This window comes from Penicillium subrubescens, assembly GCF_028828155.1.
Source record: "Penicillium subrubescens strain IBT 31985 chromosome Unknown utg000002l_segment0_segment0, whole genome shotgun sequence".
Classification (NCBI taxonomy): Eukaryota; Fungi; Ascomycota; class Eurotiomycetes; order Eurotiales; family Aspergillaceae; genus Penicillium; species Penicillium subrubescens.
This window is the reverse complement of record NW_026643152.1, coordinates 5,913,860-5,928,519: the sequence shown is the minus strand read 5'-3', so window position 1 is coordinate 5,928,519 and position 14,660 is coordinate 5,913,860. Positions and strand designations below refer to the sequence as shown.

The window sequence follows — 14,660 nt, the reverse complement described above, 5'->3', positions numbered from 1 at the left end:
CACCTTAACTAAGTTAACTCCAAGTCCCATTTTTCCTATGTCCACCCCCTCATTAATACCATTTATTATTATTCTTTGGTTTTTTTTCCTTTAAATTATTAGGTGCGCCACCCTAAAAAAAAGGTTTCTGGAATTTCCCCCCAATGCGCTGCACTGCATGCAGATAACAATGTGGATGTCGATCGGTGGGGAATGCACGACGAAACAGTATGATCCATCCAGATTGCGAAACAAAAGCAAGTCCAAGCAAGATGCGACAGACCAGACAGGCTCTCAGCCTCTGATATCCAGTCAATTGTCCCCCTCTGACCAGTGTTTCTATTTCCCCGAGACAAGGGTGTGTGGTTCAAATGCAATTGTTTCGAATGGCCCAGTCTCGATAGCGGCTAACGCTGTGACACGCGTTGGTGGGCCGACGGTGGGGGAAAGGGCCCAACAACCAATTGGCAATGAATTCCAATTGGAAAGCCAGGAACCGGGGCCCGGATCACCGTTGGTGTTTAATTACTATAATTATCCTAGTTACTGCCAGTGTCCTGGTACATGTCCCAGAGAACTTGCCACCCACAAGGAACAGGGTCCAGCCCGGTGGTCCAGCTTGCAATTCCCTCGATAAACCGGTTCTCGCAGGTACTGTAGGGATCAAATGCACATCTTATACAAGAAGATACACCTACATCTACGTACGCCCGACCATCCTCGATCCGCTTGATACACAGTGTACGTAATATGGTGCACGGGGCTCCCACGCCTTGGCCAAAAAGGTTTCGTCTGTGTTTCAGGGCTCCCCTTGCCGATTGACACGGTGGTGGCGATGAACAGACTCGCCTATGTTGATCAGCACTCTCAACCGTAATACCCTGGTATTCATGGACAAATCATGACCACTGACAGGGTTCGAGGGAGAGGGTTGGATGATGATCCTGTCTCTTCCAGGCATGTCAAGGGGACAGACGCCAAGACCACCTTTAAATTGTTGTTGTACTGCGTATACACTTTGTTATTAATATCAACACATGTCATGATTGGGCTGTGTAATGTCATTGCTCTTGAGCAAGATTCATCCCTCATGTACGGAGTACTCATTATCATACAATATCATTGGCTGGAACCAGCCATCAACGGAATCAAAACATGCCCCGCGGTCATATCCCCGACGCCAGGATCACCTGGGGGTCAATAGCGAGCGGCGGATCCTCCATTGCAGTCAATATCTGATTCTGACCAGGCTCAGCCGCCAAAAAAGCATCAAAGTCATTCCAAACATCATCCAACACGACGGGCGGTTCTCCCTCAATGACCGAAAGACCGTCCTCCGGCCACAACACACTCAGCAGACTCTCGCCCGCTTCTAAATTCAGAACTCCCCTCCCACTCCCATCCAATACCTCCAAGCGCGGCGTCCCACTGTCCGACAAAGTCGTAGTATCAGGCGTCAAACAAATCCCCTCCGACGAACCCGATTCACTACCACTCCCCTGGACAAGCCCACTCGCATACTGACCCGGCGTCACGCCCATCCGTTTCTTAAACACACGATGAAAATGACTCGGCGTCAAGCCAGCCTGCGCCGCCAGATCTTGCAATCGTGGTTTCAGCCCTATCGCTAGCTCGGCCTGGATTGCTTCGCAGGCCTTTGCAACGATCGCGGTTTGTGGATGGTTCGCAAGCGCCGTGCCTCCTGTTTGTGGCCGGCAGCGCTTACAGGCTCGAAATCCGGCTGCTTCGGCTTGTGAGGGGGTGTCGTAGAATTGGACGTTGGCGCGTCGGGCGAGACGGGCGGCGCAGGATGGGCGGCAGTAGATTTTGGTCGTTAGGACTGCGTAGACGAAGCTGTTGATTGTTGGGTCGCGTCTAGTGATGGCTTGCCATCGTTCGGAGGAGGTGAGGGCATCGGTGGAGCGGGTGAGGCGGGGGATCTTCTGTGGAGTGTGTTTGGATGTCATCGTTGATGGAGTAGGTCCAGATTGATTCATGCAAGTCGAGTCCAGGAAGAGAAGAGCATGATTCTGGGTTATTGCTGGGAAGAGGGTCAACTTTAAGACTGCTCCGAGTCCACGACGTAATTTGGTTCCTTGGCTGATTCGAGCCGTTGATTGGTCACTTTGAGATCAACGCCAATATGGGTACGAGGTTTGTTCTACTGAGGCAACATTCAGCGGTCAAGTCGATCAACTGAAGCGATCTAATCACTTTTGAAGATTAAAACATTAGCTTTGCATTCGAGTTCACTCCGATGAGAGGTTGGAAATTCCTCCATTGTGTTTTGGAGTCCGAATGAAGTTTTTGAGTTCTATCCATTGGCCACGAGCACGATCTCAGATATATATCAGACTACCAACGTACTAGACTATAACACCCTCCGAGCACGGGAGTATAGACAGATGCGATTAGATAAAAAACAGGTAGCATGCCTATCCAATTGATAAAGGGAGAAAATCACAACTTAAAAAACGATTTTGATGTATTACATAGTAACTAGGATATCCATCACGCATGCAAGGTTGGAGCCACCAAGACGGGAATTATAGGAACTCAAATTTCCCAATAGCATAGCCAGATTATACCTATCCCAATTAATATCATGCTGACCATTTGCTTGAATATGACATAGTATAGTATAGGCTCATCGGGCTCCGCGGGGTTGATAGATTCGGCAATGGAGGGGCAATTCGGGGACACTCGTGCTGGTTGCTGTCATGCAACCTGGAATCATAGACCCACGGGCTGGACGACGTACAGATAAGATACATCATATGCGATCAATGATTGAACTGGTAGGTGTCCCAAGGCCAGACCAACTTTATGGGATCAGATCATTGGAGTCCAACCATGATATATGTCGGGCTGGGCAACTAAGGGGTTTCTGCTTGTAAAGCACCAAGGGATGCTACCGGCAGTAGGTCCTCAACTCTGATATCTACATCTCTACAGGGTGGACAGAGCAGAACGGATTTGAAAATTTAAAAGGTGTATCATTTCAAGAGCCCCCAAGGGCCTTTTTTGAATTTTCCGTTCTGCCTTGACATGAGGCCATCCCCGGACCCAATCCCCATCACCCTTTTGATTTTGCTCGACCAGTAAAAAGGATGGTGGCCACAACCTTAATTCGCTAAGGGCGCATGGGACGCCTATCCGCAGTCGCCTAGATACATATGTCTCATTGCAGAAGTCCATTTTCATCCCGTCACAAGAAAAACTCCACGTAATATCACGCTTAATCCTTGGTCTTCTGGGTACCGCGGAGCAGACCAGTTCTGCGGGCGGCAATGAGACCGGCCTTCTGACCCTGGGCAGCGTAGCGGGAGATGGTCGAGGCCTTACCGATGTGCTGGTGGTTACCACCACCGTGAGGCTGTAGGAGAAAAGATTCGTTAGAAGGGCTGTGGACAAACTGAAGTTCGAATGGCCAAAACTTACGTGATCGACGGGGTTCATGGCAACACCACGAGTCTTGGGCCAAGAGTTGCGCTTGACAGCGAACTTGTGCTTGGCACGAGAAGCCTTGAGCAGGGGCTTGTCGGTACGGCCACCACCGGCGACGATACCAACCATACCACGGGCGGTGTTCTTGATGACCTTCTTGGCACCGGAGGGGAGCTTGACACGGGTCTTGCCATCCTCGGGGTTGTGGCCAATAACGGTAACGTAGTTACCGGAGGTACGGCCAAGAGCACCACGGTCACCGGCCTTCTCCTCGACGTTGGAGATGACGGTACCCTCGGGCATGGAGGCGAGGGGAAGGACGTTGCCGACGGTCAGGGCAGCGTTCTTACCGGCGTAGATGAACTGGCCGGTGTACATGCCCTCGTTGGCGATGAAGGTCTCGGTGACCATCTTGAACTTGTAGGGGTGACGGAACTGGACCTTGGCGAGGGGAGCACCACGGCCGGCATCGTGGATGATCTCCTTCACGACACCACGGGTGTATCCATGACGCTCAGCGTAGTCAAGGGTACGGAACTGGGCAGGAGCCTTGTTGAGACGGGTGTTGGCCGCTGTAAAAAGAAGAAAAAATAAATTATCAGCGCTCCAATTCCAAGGCTTGTCATATCATCCGTTTTCCTCAGGTCTGTTGGAATTTTGTTCTCCCTCGTTGCGTTTCGTGTGTAGGCGCTGACGAAAAGAATCGGGCTTTTGGATGGGGAATTTTGATGCGATCGCACTCACTGAAAATGGAGCCACGGCCCTTCCTCTGGTTGCGGATAACGCGACCCATGGCGACTGTCTAAAGGAGTACCTGTGTTAGTATTTGCGAAGCACAGGCAGTCGATTGCCGGCGAAGACAGAGTCGAGTGGGAAGGGAAAAGGTCGTACCTCGAATTGAAGATGGGACTTGTCGTTGAAGAGATGGAAAATGCTCGGGAATGGGACTGTGTGGGCTTTAGGGTGCGGTCGCTAACCTAACCGAATCAGCACTAGCGCAACCATGGCTGAGGTAAGCACATCGGAGCAGAACATCGAGGTCGGCCAAGTTGTATGCAGAAAACATACTCATCGAGGACAAAGATGAATATCACAAATGGATTACCTGGTGCATCATTGAATAGACTATTGAAATTGGCCTCTCATATACTCTTACCTTTCTTGGCTGATACTATTCAGTCTAACCCTCTTCACGACAAGCCCGACTCCTCTGACTTACATAATCAATCACATGATCATTCCGATAGCCCTGACGCTGTTCCTCTGTCCTTTTTCGCAGACTGCGGAGATCGACCAAGTTGATGACTGGTGACTGGTGACTGGTCTGCCCATCGAATCAACCTACCTGCTGCAGGCCTGCAACAGAATCTGGTCTGGAACTGAATTTCCCCCTCTTTCCTGACCGCCAGCATTACCAGCAGGCTTGGTTCTTTCCAATTCCCATGAATGGCGCCCTTCCTGATACGTATCGAGTTTTAAGGCCAGGTGATACACTACCGATGATGAACTACTGAACACCGGAACATTATATTGCCCTCTCTATAGTAGGTGCAATTACTATTGGCTTCTGCATCAATTACAATATACATACCATAATTCTACGAGACTGCTCCTTACCAGAGACTCCATACTTCCTGGCATTGCGCATCTATATGCTTCTAGATCATTTGTTCTTCCAATTTGATAAAGCCATAGATCATTCCTTTATGTTCTAATGACATTGTAGAATGCTAGATTACCTTGTAAAATCCAATTGCGCAAGCTAAATGGACTCTCCGTCGCGTAAGGGATCTCTCCCTTTAATAATCGCCCTGCGGGCGCAAGTCCCATTACCGACGTGACGCTTCCTGCGCCGGCTCCAAACTCTTGTCCTTCACATCACCTCCACCACCACATCTAACATGGCACACTCGGACTCGGACCTTTCTTCGCTTTCATCAGCTCCGCCTACTGATGACGAGACGGCCATGGCTATCGACGAGCCTGTTGGGATTGCAAAGTACTTCAAGAAGGAGTCGGAGACTCCGCCGCCAAAGCGGGAGCCATCGCCGCCGCATGAATACGTTCTAGCAGATAACCCTCATATCCCGGTAAGCTATTGTTATATTGAATGGCTTCTATCAATAAATGGATATGAAGCTATATCTATGACGCGTTAATCCTTCGAGAAGACACGTTGGCTGACCTGTCGCAATGGCTAGTTCATCGTGACATTCCGCGCGCGTTTCCACGAAGCTTTCCCCCGAAGCCTGCCACACTTCGGACCACAAGACATTGAGAAGGGAGTAGAGGACTCGGTTCCCGGAGAATATATCGAGCGCCTACTATGCGCACTATTGGGACTCGTTTTGAATCGCAAAAAAGATGTTGAGTATGGTCGCCACCCGATACTCGGTCCCGCGCGGTGTGCTGGCGCGGCGCGCGCCCTTGGCCCCTATCATCCAATGGCTCCGCAAATTGTGCGCTAACATAGTATCTCACTTTACCAGACGAAATCACTTTACGCGACCACTAGAGGAGGCGATTCAGGTTCATCAATCGCAATGGCCAAAGGCATGGGAGGGCAAGAACCCCTTACATGGTGGCCGCACCTTTGCGACCATGTCGCCTGAAGAACGGGTACGCTCTCAAACCACAACGTGATTACCCGCGCAAGCATTTTGACTAATTTTTTTTCTATCTTATAGCTGGAACTCCTCCGCGCTTTGATCCTCTGGTCTCTTTCATCATCCGATGCAATCCAGGCGAAGATTAAGGAATCCTACAAGCAGTCCCGCCATGATGACGATCTCAACCAGCCTCTTTCAGTCCAGCCCTGGGGCAGGGATAGCTTGAAACGTCGTTATTGGCTTATTGAGGGGCAAGATGATACCCACTTCCGGTTATACCGTGAGAGCAACCCTGCTCTCAAGACCAATACCTGGTGGAGCGTTGCTGGAGATATTCCAGAAATGCAGGCTATTGCCGATAGATTGCAAGAGGAGAAAGGCATCAACTCGAAAAAGCTCAGCGAACGAATCCGAGCTGCCATCCCTCGGTTTGAGGCTTCGGAAGAGGTAAGTTATTCCACAATAAAGACAGCATGATGAATGCATGATAGTGGTTAACAGGTTGACTAGAAACGCAAGCGCCGCGACTACCGTCTTGCTCGAAAGGCCGCATTTGCCCGACCAGAGCCTGGGTTCTCTCTATATGAGGGCCGCACTCGTGGCAAGAAACTCAAGTATACCTACGACGACGAGGAGGACATTTTTTCAGATGATCAACCCACGCGACGGTCAGCTCGGAACTCATCTGGTGTAACAGCAGCCGAACCGTCGCGCCCTCGATTCACTGCAAGTGGTCGGCAAGTGAGATCCCGGGCCGGCGGCGCCTACGGTGAATCATTGCTCAGCGGCCAGCGCGAGGACTCTGAATATGAGGAAGAGGACGACACGAGGCCTCAAAGGAGCCGCACGTCGACTCATCCTAATGGTTATTCTGGCTATGGCGATGAGGACCTGGACGATGAGTCAGAAGCTCGTTCCAATGATAGTGGAAATGAGTGGGACGGTGGAGACGAGGAAGAAAATGATTTTGAGGGCGATGATGAAGGAGACGACGCGAGTGGGGATGAATCTATCGTCAACGGGGAGCCTAGAAGCTTGGTGGTACAGCTTCGATACGGCAAAGGGAGTGCGCATGCTGGGCCTCAAGATCCAGATGAGCCTCCTCCTGCCAAGGATGCCTTGATGGAAGATACTGGGCAAGCTGGTGTGTCTCAAAGGCCATCTGGGCCTGTCGACACACCACAGCAGAATTTGGCGCCGGGACCTGTTGCAGCTGCGTCTATGACTACACCTGGTTTCCCTTCTGTACCAGCCCTTCAGGTACCTTCACAACCAGCAGCCTCAAAACCGACCGGACTGCCCATGTCTGCACTGCTGAACGCCCCAGAGCCCGCCCCTCAGGTATCGACCAAAGCATATCATCAGCCTCAAGCACCAGAAGGGCCGAAAACCGGTCACCCGGTTGCTGTGAATGGCTGGAATGGGTCTCATCAGGGCGCTGAACATCGCCCCGGCTCCGAGCTGCCTCGTGCGCAGGCGCCGCCAACCAGCTGAGGGGGATTCATGATTATTCTTACTGTGTCAGGTAAACTGACAAGTCTAAGTTTGTCCAGTTCAATGATCGAGGATTGCAATTTGCTTAAAATGGAGGTTTACACACCTCGCTTCGCTGTCCTTCAGTTATTTCAAGCGCCGTAGATAGAAACAAATATGGAGATTTTGATACTAAGCTCGGAGTACCAGGTATGACAATGAGTCTGGTATACATTTTGTATCCTGAGCAATGCCCGTAGTATGTACTGGAATGGAGAGAGGACATGATCAAGATACATCACTGAAAGATGATTAAACACTCTAAGATTTTGGGATATAGAACAAAGGAAGAGAAACAAGAATACAATACGCCGTCCAAAATCCAACGCCACAGATGCTAGTAAGACAATAAAAAGAGTTCCTCAAAGTCACCGAGACAACCCAGTAAGGTTCTCAGGGCAATGATAACTCAGCCCGAACCAGCATTAGAGAACTGGGCTTCGTAGAACTGCAAGAACTCCTGAGCCGTCAGCCACGTAAACTCAATCAGGGGCGATGAGGACATCTGCTAGTTCAATGGTATTTGTTGCTTACCTCTTCGACTTGCGAGGCTAGCTTTGGATCCTTGGTCCAGCCTACGGGTGGCAGCTTCCAGTTGTTGACTCCATACCACCACCTGCGGATTCTGCTTCCCAGTGTATGTCCGCTGAGGGAGGCGTTGCGGTTCCAGAAGCGCCAGCCGGAGAGCGCGAGGGTCCAGACTGTGCCTTGCATGAGAGGGAGGAGGACCTACAGGAGGAAACAATGTATTGTTAGCTATGCGGTTCTCGCTGTATGTTCCATCTGAAAGCTTCATGTAGGTTCGCCGTACCTGGTCCCTGACGGTAATCCATGCTACCCGTCCCCAGGTGTCGGCATCTTTCAAACTAGCCAGATAGCTCTGCTCAAAGCGCAAGTCTGGCAGAGGAGGAAGTGTCTGACGCCGACGAAGGGGCCGAATCACTCGACTTGGATCAACAATGTCCGAAGAGAGGCTGCCAGCATCGGAAGCCGGGGCAGCAACAACGGGTTGCTTTTCCGAGGCCGCGGTGGGCGGGTTGATATCGTGGGCGGCAGATGGGTGTGATACGATAGAAGCAGTCTGAATGGTCTCAGCGACCTCCAGGATATGGTCTGTCATCGTGAATTGAGGCTTTGTCGAGCGGTTCCTGTCCGGAGAAAGCAAGTCAACGTTCCCGACGTGTGGAGCTGGGGTTGTTGGTTGTCCGCCTCTTTGCGGACCTTCCGCCCGGCTTCTTTTCTGCCGGACCCCTCCATCACCCACCTTTCTCATTCTACTTGGCCTTTTACTTTTCTTTCCCCTTAACCTCCCCTCAATTTCACTTTCTCCCCATTGAACATACTTTCAAAATGGCCGCTCCTCAAGGATACCCTCTGCTGTGCTTGGAGAACCCTCTCCTTGGTATGTACTAACCCCCCAAGAAGATTAGTATACTCCAGATTGCTGACACCCCCACTAGACATCCAGGCTCGCGGGTACGAATTGATTTTCTATTTGGGTCGCTAGAATCCAATTTACTGACATTAGTTCTCAAGTGACGCTGCCCTCCTCGAGAAGTACGGCCTGAAGGATAACGATGCTATCCTCGCCGAGGAGCAGCACATGGGTATCTACGAGGACCTCCTTGCCCGGGATGCTAAGCTGATCCCCGGTGGTGCTGCTCAGAACACTGCCCGTGGTGCTCAGGTAGGGGAATAACACTGAAAGGCTGTGGTTGGACCTCAATGCTGACAATTTCTCTAGTACATGCTCCCCGAGAACTCGGTTGTCTACATTGGCTGCGTTGGCAAGGACAAGTACGGTGACATCCTGAAGAAGACTTGCGAGGAAGCTGGTGTCCACACCGAGTACCGTGTCGATGAGGCTCAGCCTACTGGCAAGTGCGGTGTCGTTATCACTGGCCACAACCGCAGCATGTGCACCCACCTTGCTGCTGCCAACGAGTACAAGATTGAGCACCTGAAGCAGCCCCACGTCTGGTCCCTCGTCGAGAAGGCCCAGTTCTACTACGTCGGTGGCTACCACTTGACTGTCTGTGTCCCCGCTATCCAGGCCCTCGGCGAGGAGGCTGCCGCGAAGAACAAGGTTAGTAGACCATCTGCTTGATTATGATGGATGACCCTGCTCACATCGTTGCTACCTCCAGGTCTTCATGCTCTCTCTCTCCGCTCCCTTCATTCCCCAGTTCTTCAAGGAGCAGCTGGACAGCGTCCTTCCCTACACTGACTACACTTTCTGTAACGAGACTGAGGCTCGTGCCTACGCTGAGAGCCACGAGTGGGGTACCGACGACGTTGTCGAGATCGCCAAGAAGCTCGCCCTTCTGCCCAAGAAGAACACCCAGCGCCCTCGTGTCGCCATTGTCACTCAGGGTACTCTCCCGACTGTTGTCGGTGTCGCCTCCGCCGACGGCACTGTCGAGATTAAGGAGTTCAAGGTTCACGAGATCTCCAAGGATGCTATCAACGACACCAACGGTGCAGGGTAAGTTCAACTCCATGTACCTTTGCCCCCTACTGAGTGCTAATTTTCGACCCCACAGTGATGCCTTTGCCGGTGGCTTCTGCGCCGGTGTTGTCTCTGGCAAGTCTCTTGATGACAGCATTGACATGGGTCAGTGGCTCGCTAGCAAGAGCATCCAGGAGCTTGGACCTTCGTAAGTTATTCCCATGCAGTATACATCACTAACTCCCAAGACTAACACTCAATTTCCCAGCTTCCCCTCCCCCAAGCAGACCTACTCCCGCTCTTAAGCGACCATTCCTATTGCAAAGATAAAACGAATAGAAATAAACCCTTTCAACACAGAGATCTTCTAACGAAGGTCTCGGTGCATTGACGATGCACCACGCAACCCTTGGATGATTCAACCCTCTATACCCAATTTCCTTTTATGTCATATTTCTTTCCAATTATTCAAATCTATCAACCTCACCAACCTTCCTCGACTTAACGTCGAGCAATCCAACGATCAAGGACCTTTCCTTGTGAAAAGATCTTGCTTCCATTCACTTTTTCTCTCTCATGCCCTCGCTATTCTTGGAAATGGCATGGCCATATGTGTGATACAAAAGAGGAGCATAGCAGACAAAAATCTGGGGAATACGCGCTGAAACGAGAGTGCCCCGTTTTCAACAACGAATTTAATGACTAGATAAATAACAATAAACCAAGGCAATTTATGTAATTACTTTCGATCCTGTCTGGCTGTTACGTAGTAGTAATTCCATAAAAAAGATCTACTTGTGTAGAGGCAGTATGGGTAACGTGAACTTGCTATTTTTTTTTGGGTCTGGCAACACTTTTGAGATTGAACATCCTGACCAGGTTAACAGAAACCCTCCGACGCAGCTGGCGCCCTCCACTCAAAGATCAAGAAAAAAAATACAAGGCTTGGCTTAATAAGAAAAGAATTTTGGACCGCCGAAATGTTTCATTTCGCATGAAACTGAAAGCAGAGTAAAGAAGACAACTGAAGAATGCTGCTAACGTATCCATCCTCCTCGAAAAGAAAAACCCGGACAAAAGTTGGACGCAGGCAACCCTCTATCCAGGGGTTTGGTTCTCCACTGTGTTGCGTGTTGAACGCGCAGTGTCCATCACTTTGGTCCTTCGCATAGATGGGAAATAAGGGAACTGCCGGCTGGCTAGGGACCACCACTTCAAAGACTCCAGAGGGGTTTTGTTGGATCTCATGGCCGGAATGGGGATTGCGTTGTGGCCTGCTGGAATCGAGCCAGGTAGTTTGTCGAGATCTGCATAACCGGGCTTGGACCCAGATGCATCTCGATTACGAATGTGATCTCTTCTTCCATGCGTAGATCGATGGTCCTCACCCTTTGAAAACAAAGCAGATTCATGCTAGTACCAAAGTGAGCATAGAATCGAGCTTTGACTTGAGTTGACAGTCTCGCTCAGTTCGCAGATTGTGCAAATTCAAATTCATGCACACATGTAATTTAAACTGGGTAGGCAACTTGAGCTCGGGCTTCAACCGCCTTGGCCACAAGGTGGACTTTGACCAATTGCGCCGAGCTGAGTAGCCGACTTGCGGTGGCCGTTAAATCCTGAGTTGAAGGGCCCGGCACCTGAAGCCAGACTACTAGCGATAAAGCCATTATTCGCCCACCATTGCTGAGCTGAGTATCCGCTTGAGATTGGCTGGCTGGGGTCAATGTAGGACGAGCGGCGTGGATCCGGGGCCCAATTGTCTGCTGGATGGACGTTGGATTGGGCAAACCATGACGGCATGGAGCTTGACATATCCAGGGGGGTGGGGAGTTGGGTCTGGGCCATCCGGTTGTGTCGGAGGAGATCATTTGTGATCTGGTCCTGCGATGGAGACCCGGTCGTGTTGGGGTTCATCGTGCCCATTGGGTTCATGGAGGAAGGTTGTCCGAGACCGGGCGGGGTGCGTGGGGAGGCACCGTCACGCAGGGGCGCGGGAGTTCCAGTGTTCCATATGCTGGGAATACTGGGGAGCGTGGGGAGGGGTGTGTAAGATTGAGAGACTGATGCACGGAGAGCCTCTGCTGCGTTGACGACAGGTGGTCCTAGACCAGGAGGGGCCATAGGGGTACTAAGCGGCTGTGGGATTTTTTCGCTGAACGGGAAGGCATTGTTGTTTGGCGCCATTCGAGCCGAAGGAGTGGGCATCTCTCCAGAATCATGCAGGAAAGCAAACTGGTCGACATTGGGCGCATTCTCGTACGTGTCGGACTCAACCAAGCGCTCAACATCCTCGGCGATGCGGTGCATGTTGGCTGACATTGATGCAGAGGCCGAGACCGAGGCGGACTGCGAGTCGCCATACATGCTGCGTGCTTCAGTGCCAGCGGTCGAATCTTGACCTGCTGGCGGGATATCCTCTCGTTCAATGACCGGTGTCGTGAGCGTGTTCTGGCGACCATGGGGGCTAGAGAAGAATTGAGACGGCAATCCATCCTCCTGGTAGATGAACGTTTTCTTGTCCTCCTCATCCACAAGGGCAACGGGGATATTCTATAATATGGTCAGAAACTTCGATATTCAACTCATTAGACAATCCAACATACGTTTCTCACAACCAAGTCCAAACCATCAATCACGAACTCGCGGATTCGGTAGAGCATCTCTATGTTTGGATGGCTCCTCTCAACACCTGGATCGTTCATCCTAGGCTTGAGCTGATCACCCATACCGACGTATCGTCGAGAAGTCGCCGCTTGGTCCAATGGCGCAAAGCCAAGGCTTTCTTCATCCTCCTCTAGAAGGTAATCGATCTCGGGAAGATGAACGACATCAAATGTGGATGCCAAGAGAGTCAGGGTACCTGCGTAGATCTTCCAGAACTCGTGAATCTGAATGGTGAGAGACGAGTCCTGCTCTTCCGTTGGGGAAATAAGGAAGTCGCTGGTGGTCAAAAGCCAGGAGCTGTAATGCCGCAAAGCAGGTAGGATCCGTCGAGCAACGACAGTGACCTTATCGGGACCATTCTTCGAGTCTTTGCTGCTGTTACTCGAATCTTCTCCGGCAAACCGCTCAAGCTCAACCAAAAGAATCTGCAGTAATGTGAAGAAGGTCTTCACATTGATGCGCTGGAAGAACATGCGTGCATTGGAGACTGACTCCTCAGTAGAACGAGTTCGGGCAAAGTCCTCTGCGGCAATATTAACAAGACAGAACTTTTGGAGCGTTCCTTCATGCGAACGCTCCCTGATGTCAACTGCCAACTGGCTCATAACCTCGCTTTCCAGCTCATCATGCTCGGGAAAGTCGTTGCCCTTGTAACACTGCGCATGGAGATAGACAAACCACGGTGCCAATGCTTTTCCTGGAATGCCTTGATCCTCTGGTTTGATCAATTCTCGCTTAGCCCATAGATTCATCACCTTTTTGAATTCAATCTCCAAATTTCCCTTTGCGGAGGGATGCGGATTGTGGGCAGACAACGCCCGGTAGAGGTGATAGGTGGCTCGGAAGTGGTTGCCATCGGCGAGCGCGATTACTGCCAGCTGATTATGCGATGCGCCCGATGCAGGGTAGATGACCGAGGCCAAATCGTAGTATCCAATAGCCGGACCCCAATTGCGTTTGTTGCTAGCAAGTTCGGTTTCCCGATACCGAGAAAGATCGCCCAATCTGATGAGAGTCGCATGGCACGATTGAAGGATGCGCAACCGCAGCTCTGGCGTAATCGTGGATGGAGGGGTAGCGGATAGGTCTAGAAAAAAAAAAGAAAACATGTTAGCGTTAAATAGATCACACACAAAGGGGATAAGACTGTTGCGCACTCTCAAAATTGAACTTGCGCGCCACTTTCTCTAATTCCACGATGCCTCCGAAATGCGAGGATAAATGCTGGATGTAACCCCGGTAGAACCGCTGGCTCGATTTGATAAAATCTAAATAATGCTTTTCAAGCTTCCGCTTCTCAACGGGTCTCTTCTTGGTGTTCTCTTCGCGATACTATTCAACCCGCACATGTTAGTTCGTACATCCTGCCACCACGTATCAGCCATCTACTCACACGAGCGAGCAACTTGCGGAACCGAGTGTTGAGTTTCAGGTGCGCATCCCACAGGCGACCCTCCACATCGGCTCCACGGGCGGTTTCGAAATCGAGAAGGATCGCATTTTGGCAAGCAGTGCGGAATCTGGATAAAATGACGCAAAAGTTAGACGAGTGTTTCTCTGATAGAGCGCGCAAGATTTCCAACAGCCATATCGATCGCGAAACGGGGACTCACTCCGACAAAAGTTGTGAAATCTCGGCAAAGGTGGGCTCCTTCTCAACGAGGGAGCGCAACAGTTCCTGTTCGGCATCGAGCGCAGTCCTGCATGCCGTGAGGTTAGTAATTTGCCTTTTTCAAATTGTGATTTTGTTGTCATCGGTTTTAAAATGAAAGCAAATAGACGCAAAGCAAGGAGGAGAAGACTGACTGCCACGCATCCTGAAACGAGGACGCCATGCTCGAGTTGGGGACGTGCGGATTGACCACCCCACCGTAGACCTCGTCAGATGGCTATGGCTGGATGGACGTCTGCGGGCGAAGGCAGCGGTGAACAAGCCATCAGATCGGGACACCCGAAGGCGAATAAGTGGGTGGGTG

At 51.1% G+C, this 14,660-nt stretch overlaps 6 protein-coding genes across 6 annotated transcripts; 2 read left to right on the top strand and 4 right to left on the bottom strand.

Moving 5' to 3' along the window:
* Nucleotides 1-1,145: 1,145 nt before the first annotated feature.
* Nucleotides 1,146-1,946, bottom strand: mpt (putative DNA repair and transcription factor Ada; the record flags this gene model as incomplete). Its single annotated transcript, XM_057149409.1, has 1 exon — nucleotides 1,146-1,946. The coding sequence occupies one exon, from the start codon at nucleotides 1,944-1,946 to the stop codon at nucleotides 1,146-1,148; it is 801 nt and encodes a 266-aa protein (XP_057013063.1).
* Nucleotides 1,947-2,954: 1,008 nt separating this feature from the next.
* N7473_003468 (60S ribosomal protein uL2) lies at nucleotides 2,955-4,349 on the bottom strand. Its single transcript, XM_057149408.1, has 4 exons — nucleotides 4,318-4,349; nucleotides 4,171-4,228; nucleotides 3,421-3,998; nucleotides 2,955-3,355 (listed from the first exon to the last, which is right to left on the bottom strand). Exons 2-4 carry the CDS (start codon nucleotides 4,217-4,219, stop codon nucleotides 3,218-3,220), a joined length of 765 nt encoding a protein of 254 aa, XP_057013062.1. The 5' UTR covers nucleotides 4,220-4,228; nucleotides 4,318-4,349; the 3' UTR covers nucleotides 2,955-3,217.
* A 978-nt stretch (nucleotides 4,350-5,327) lies between these two features.
* On the top strand, nucleotides 5,328-7,529 carry N7473_003467 (uncharacterized protein; the record flags this gene model as incomplete). Its single annotated transcript, XM_057149407.1, has 5 exons — nucleotides 5,328-5,516; nucleotides 5,628-5,797; nucleotides 5,916-6,045; nucleotides 6,114-6,482; nucleotides 6,546-7,529. 5 exons carry the CDS (start codon nucleotides 5,328-5,330, stop codon nucleotides 7,527-7,529), a joined length of 1,842 nt encoding a protein of 613 aa, XP_057013061.1.
* A 448-nt stretch (nucleotides 7,530-7,977) lies between these two features.
* Nucleotides 7,978-8,688, bottom strand: N7473_003466 (DUF1770 domain-containing protein; the record flags this gene model as incomplete). Its single annotated transcript, XM_057149406.1, has 3 exons — nucleotides 7,978-8,028; nucleotides 8,103-8,297; nucleotides 8,380-8,688. The coding sequence occupies 3 exons, from the start codon at nucleotides 8,686-8,688 to the stop codon at nucleotides 7,978-7,980; spliced, it is 555 nt and encodes a 184-aa protein (XP_057013060.1).
* A 230-nt stretch (nucleotides 8,689-8,918) lies between these two features.
* N7473_003465 (adenosine kinase) lies at nucleotides 8,919-10,322 on the top strand (the record flags this gene model as incomplete). The annotated part of the gene is made up of 7 exons (XM_057149405.1): nucleotides 8,919-8,970; nucleotides 9,029-9,044; nucleotides 9,105-9,255; nucleotides 9,313-9,654; nucleotides 9,716-10,053; nucleotides 10,112-10,225; nucleotides 10,286-10,322. 7 exons carry the CDS (start codon nucleotides 8,919-8,921, stop codon nucleotides 10,320-10,322), a joined length of 1,050 nt encoding a protein of 349 aa, XP_057013059.1.
* A 1,237-nt stretch (nucleotides 10,323-11,559) lies between these two features.
* N7473_003464 (uncharacterized protein) lies at nucleotides 11,560-14,519 on the bottom strand (the record flags this gene model as incomplete). Its single annotated transcript, XM_057149404.1, has 6 exons — nucleotides 11,560-12,570; nucleotides 12,624-13,771; nucleotides 13,842-14,016; nucleotides 14,078-14,204; nucleotides 14,298-14,384; nucleotides 14,491-14,519. 6 exons carry the CDS (start codon nucleotides 14,517-14,519, stop codon nucleotides 11,560-11,562), a joined length of 2,577 nt encoding a protein of 858 aa, XP_057013058.1.
* Between the last annotated feature and the right edge of the window lie 141 nt (nucleotides 14,520-14,660).

Coding starts and splice junctions, on each gene's coding strand:
- N7473_003468 (XM_057149408.1), bottom strand. CDS start 4,219: ATGGGTCGCGTTATCCGCAACCAGAGGAAGGGCCGTGGCTCCATTTTC. Junction 3,999..4,170: donor GGGCCGTGGCTCCATTTTCA/GTGAGTGCGATC, acceptor TTCTTTTTACAG/CGGCCAACACCCGTCTCAAC. Junction 3,356..3,420: donor CCATGAACCCCGTCGATCAC/GTAAGTTTTGGC, acceptor TTTCTCCTACAG/CCTCACGGTGGTGGTAACCA.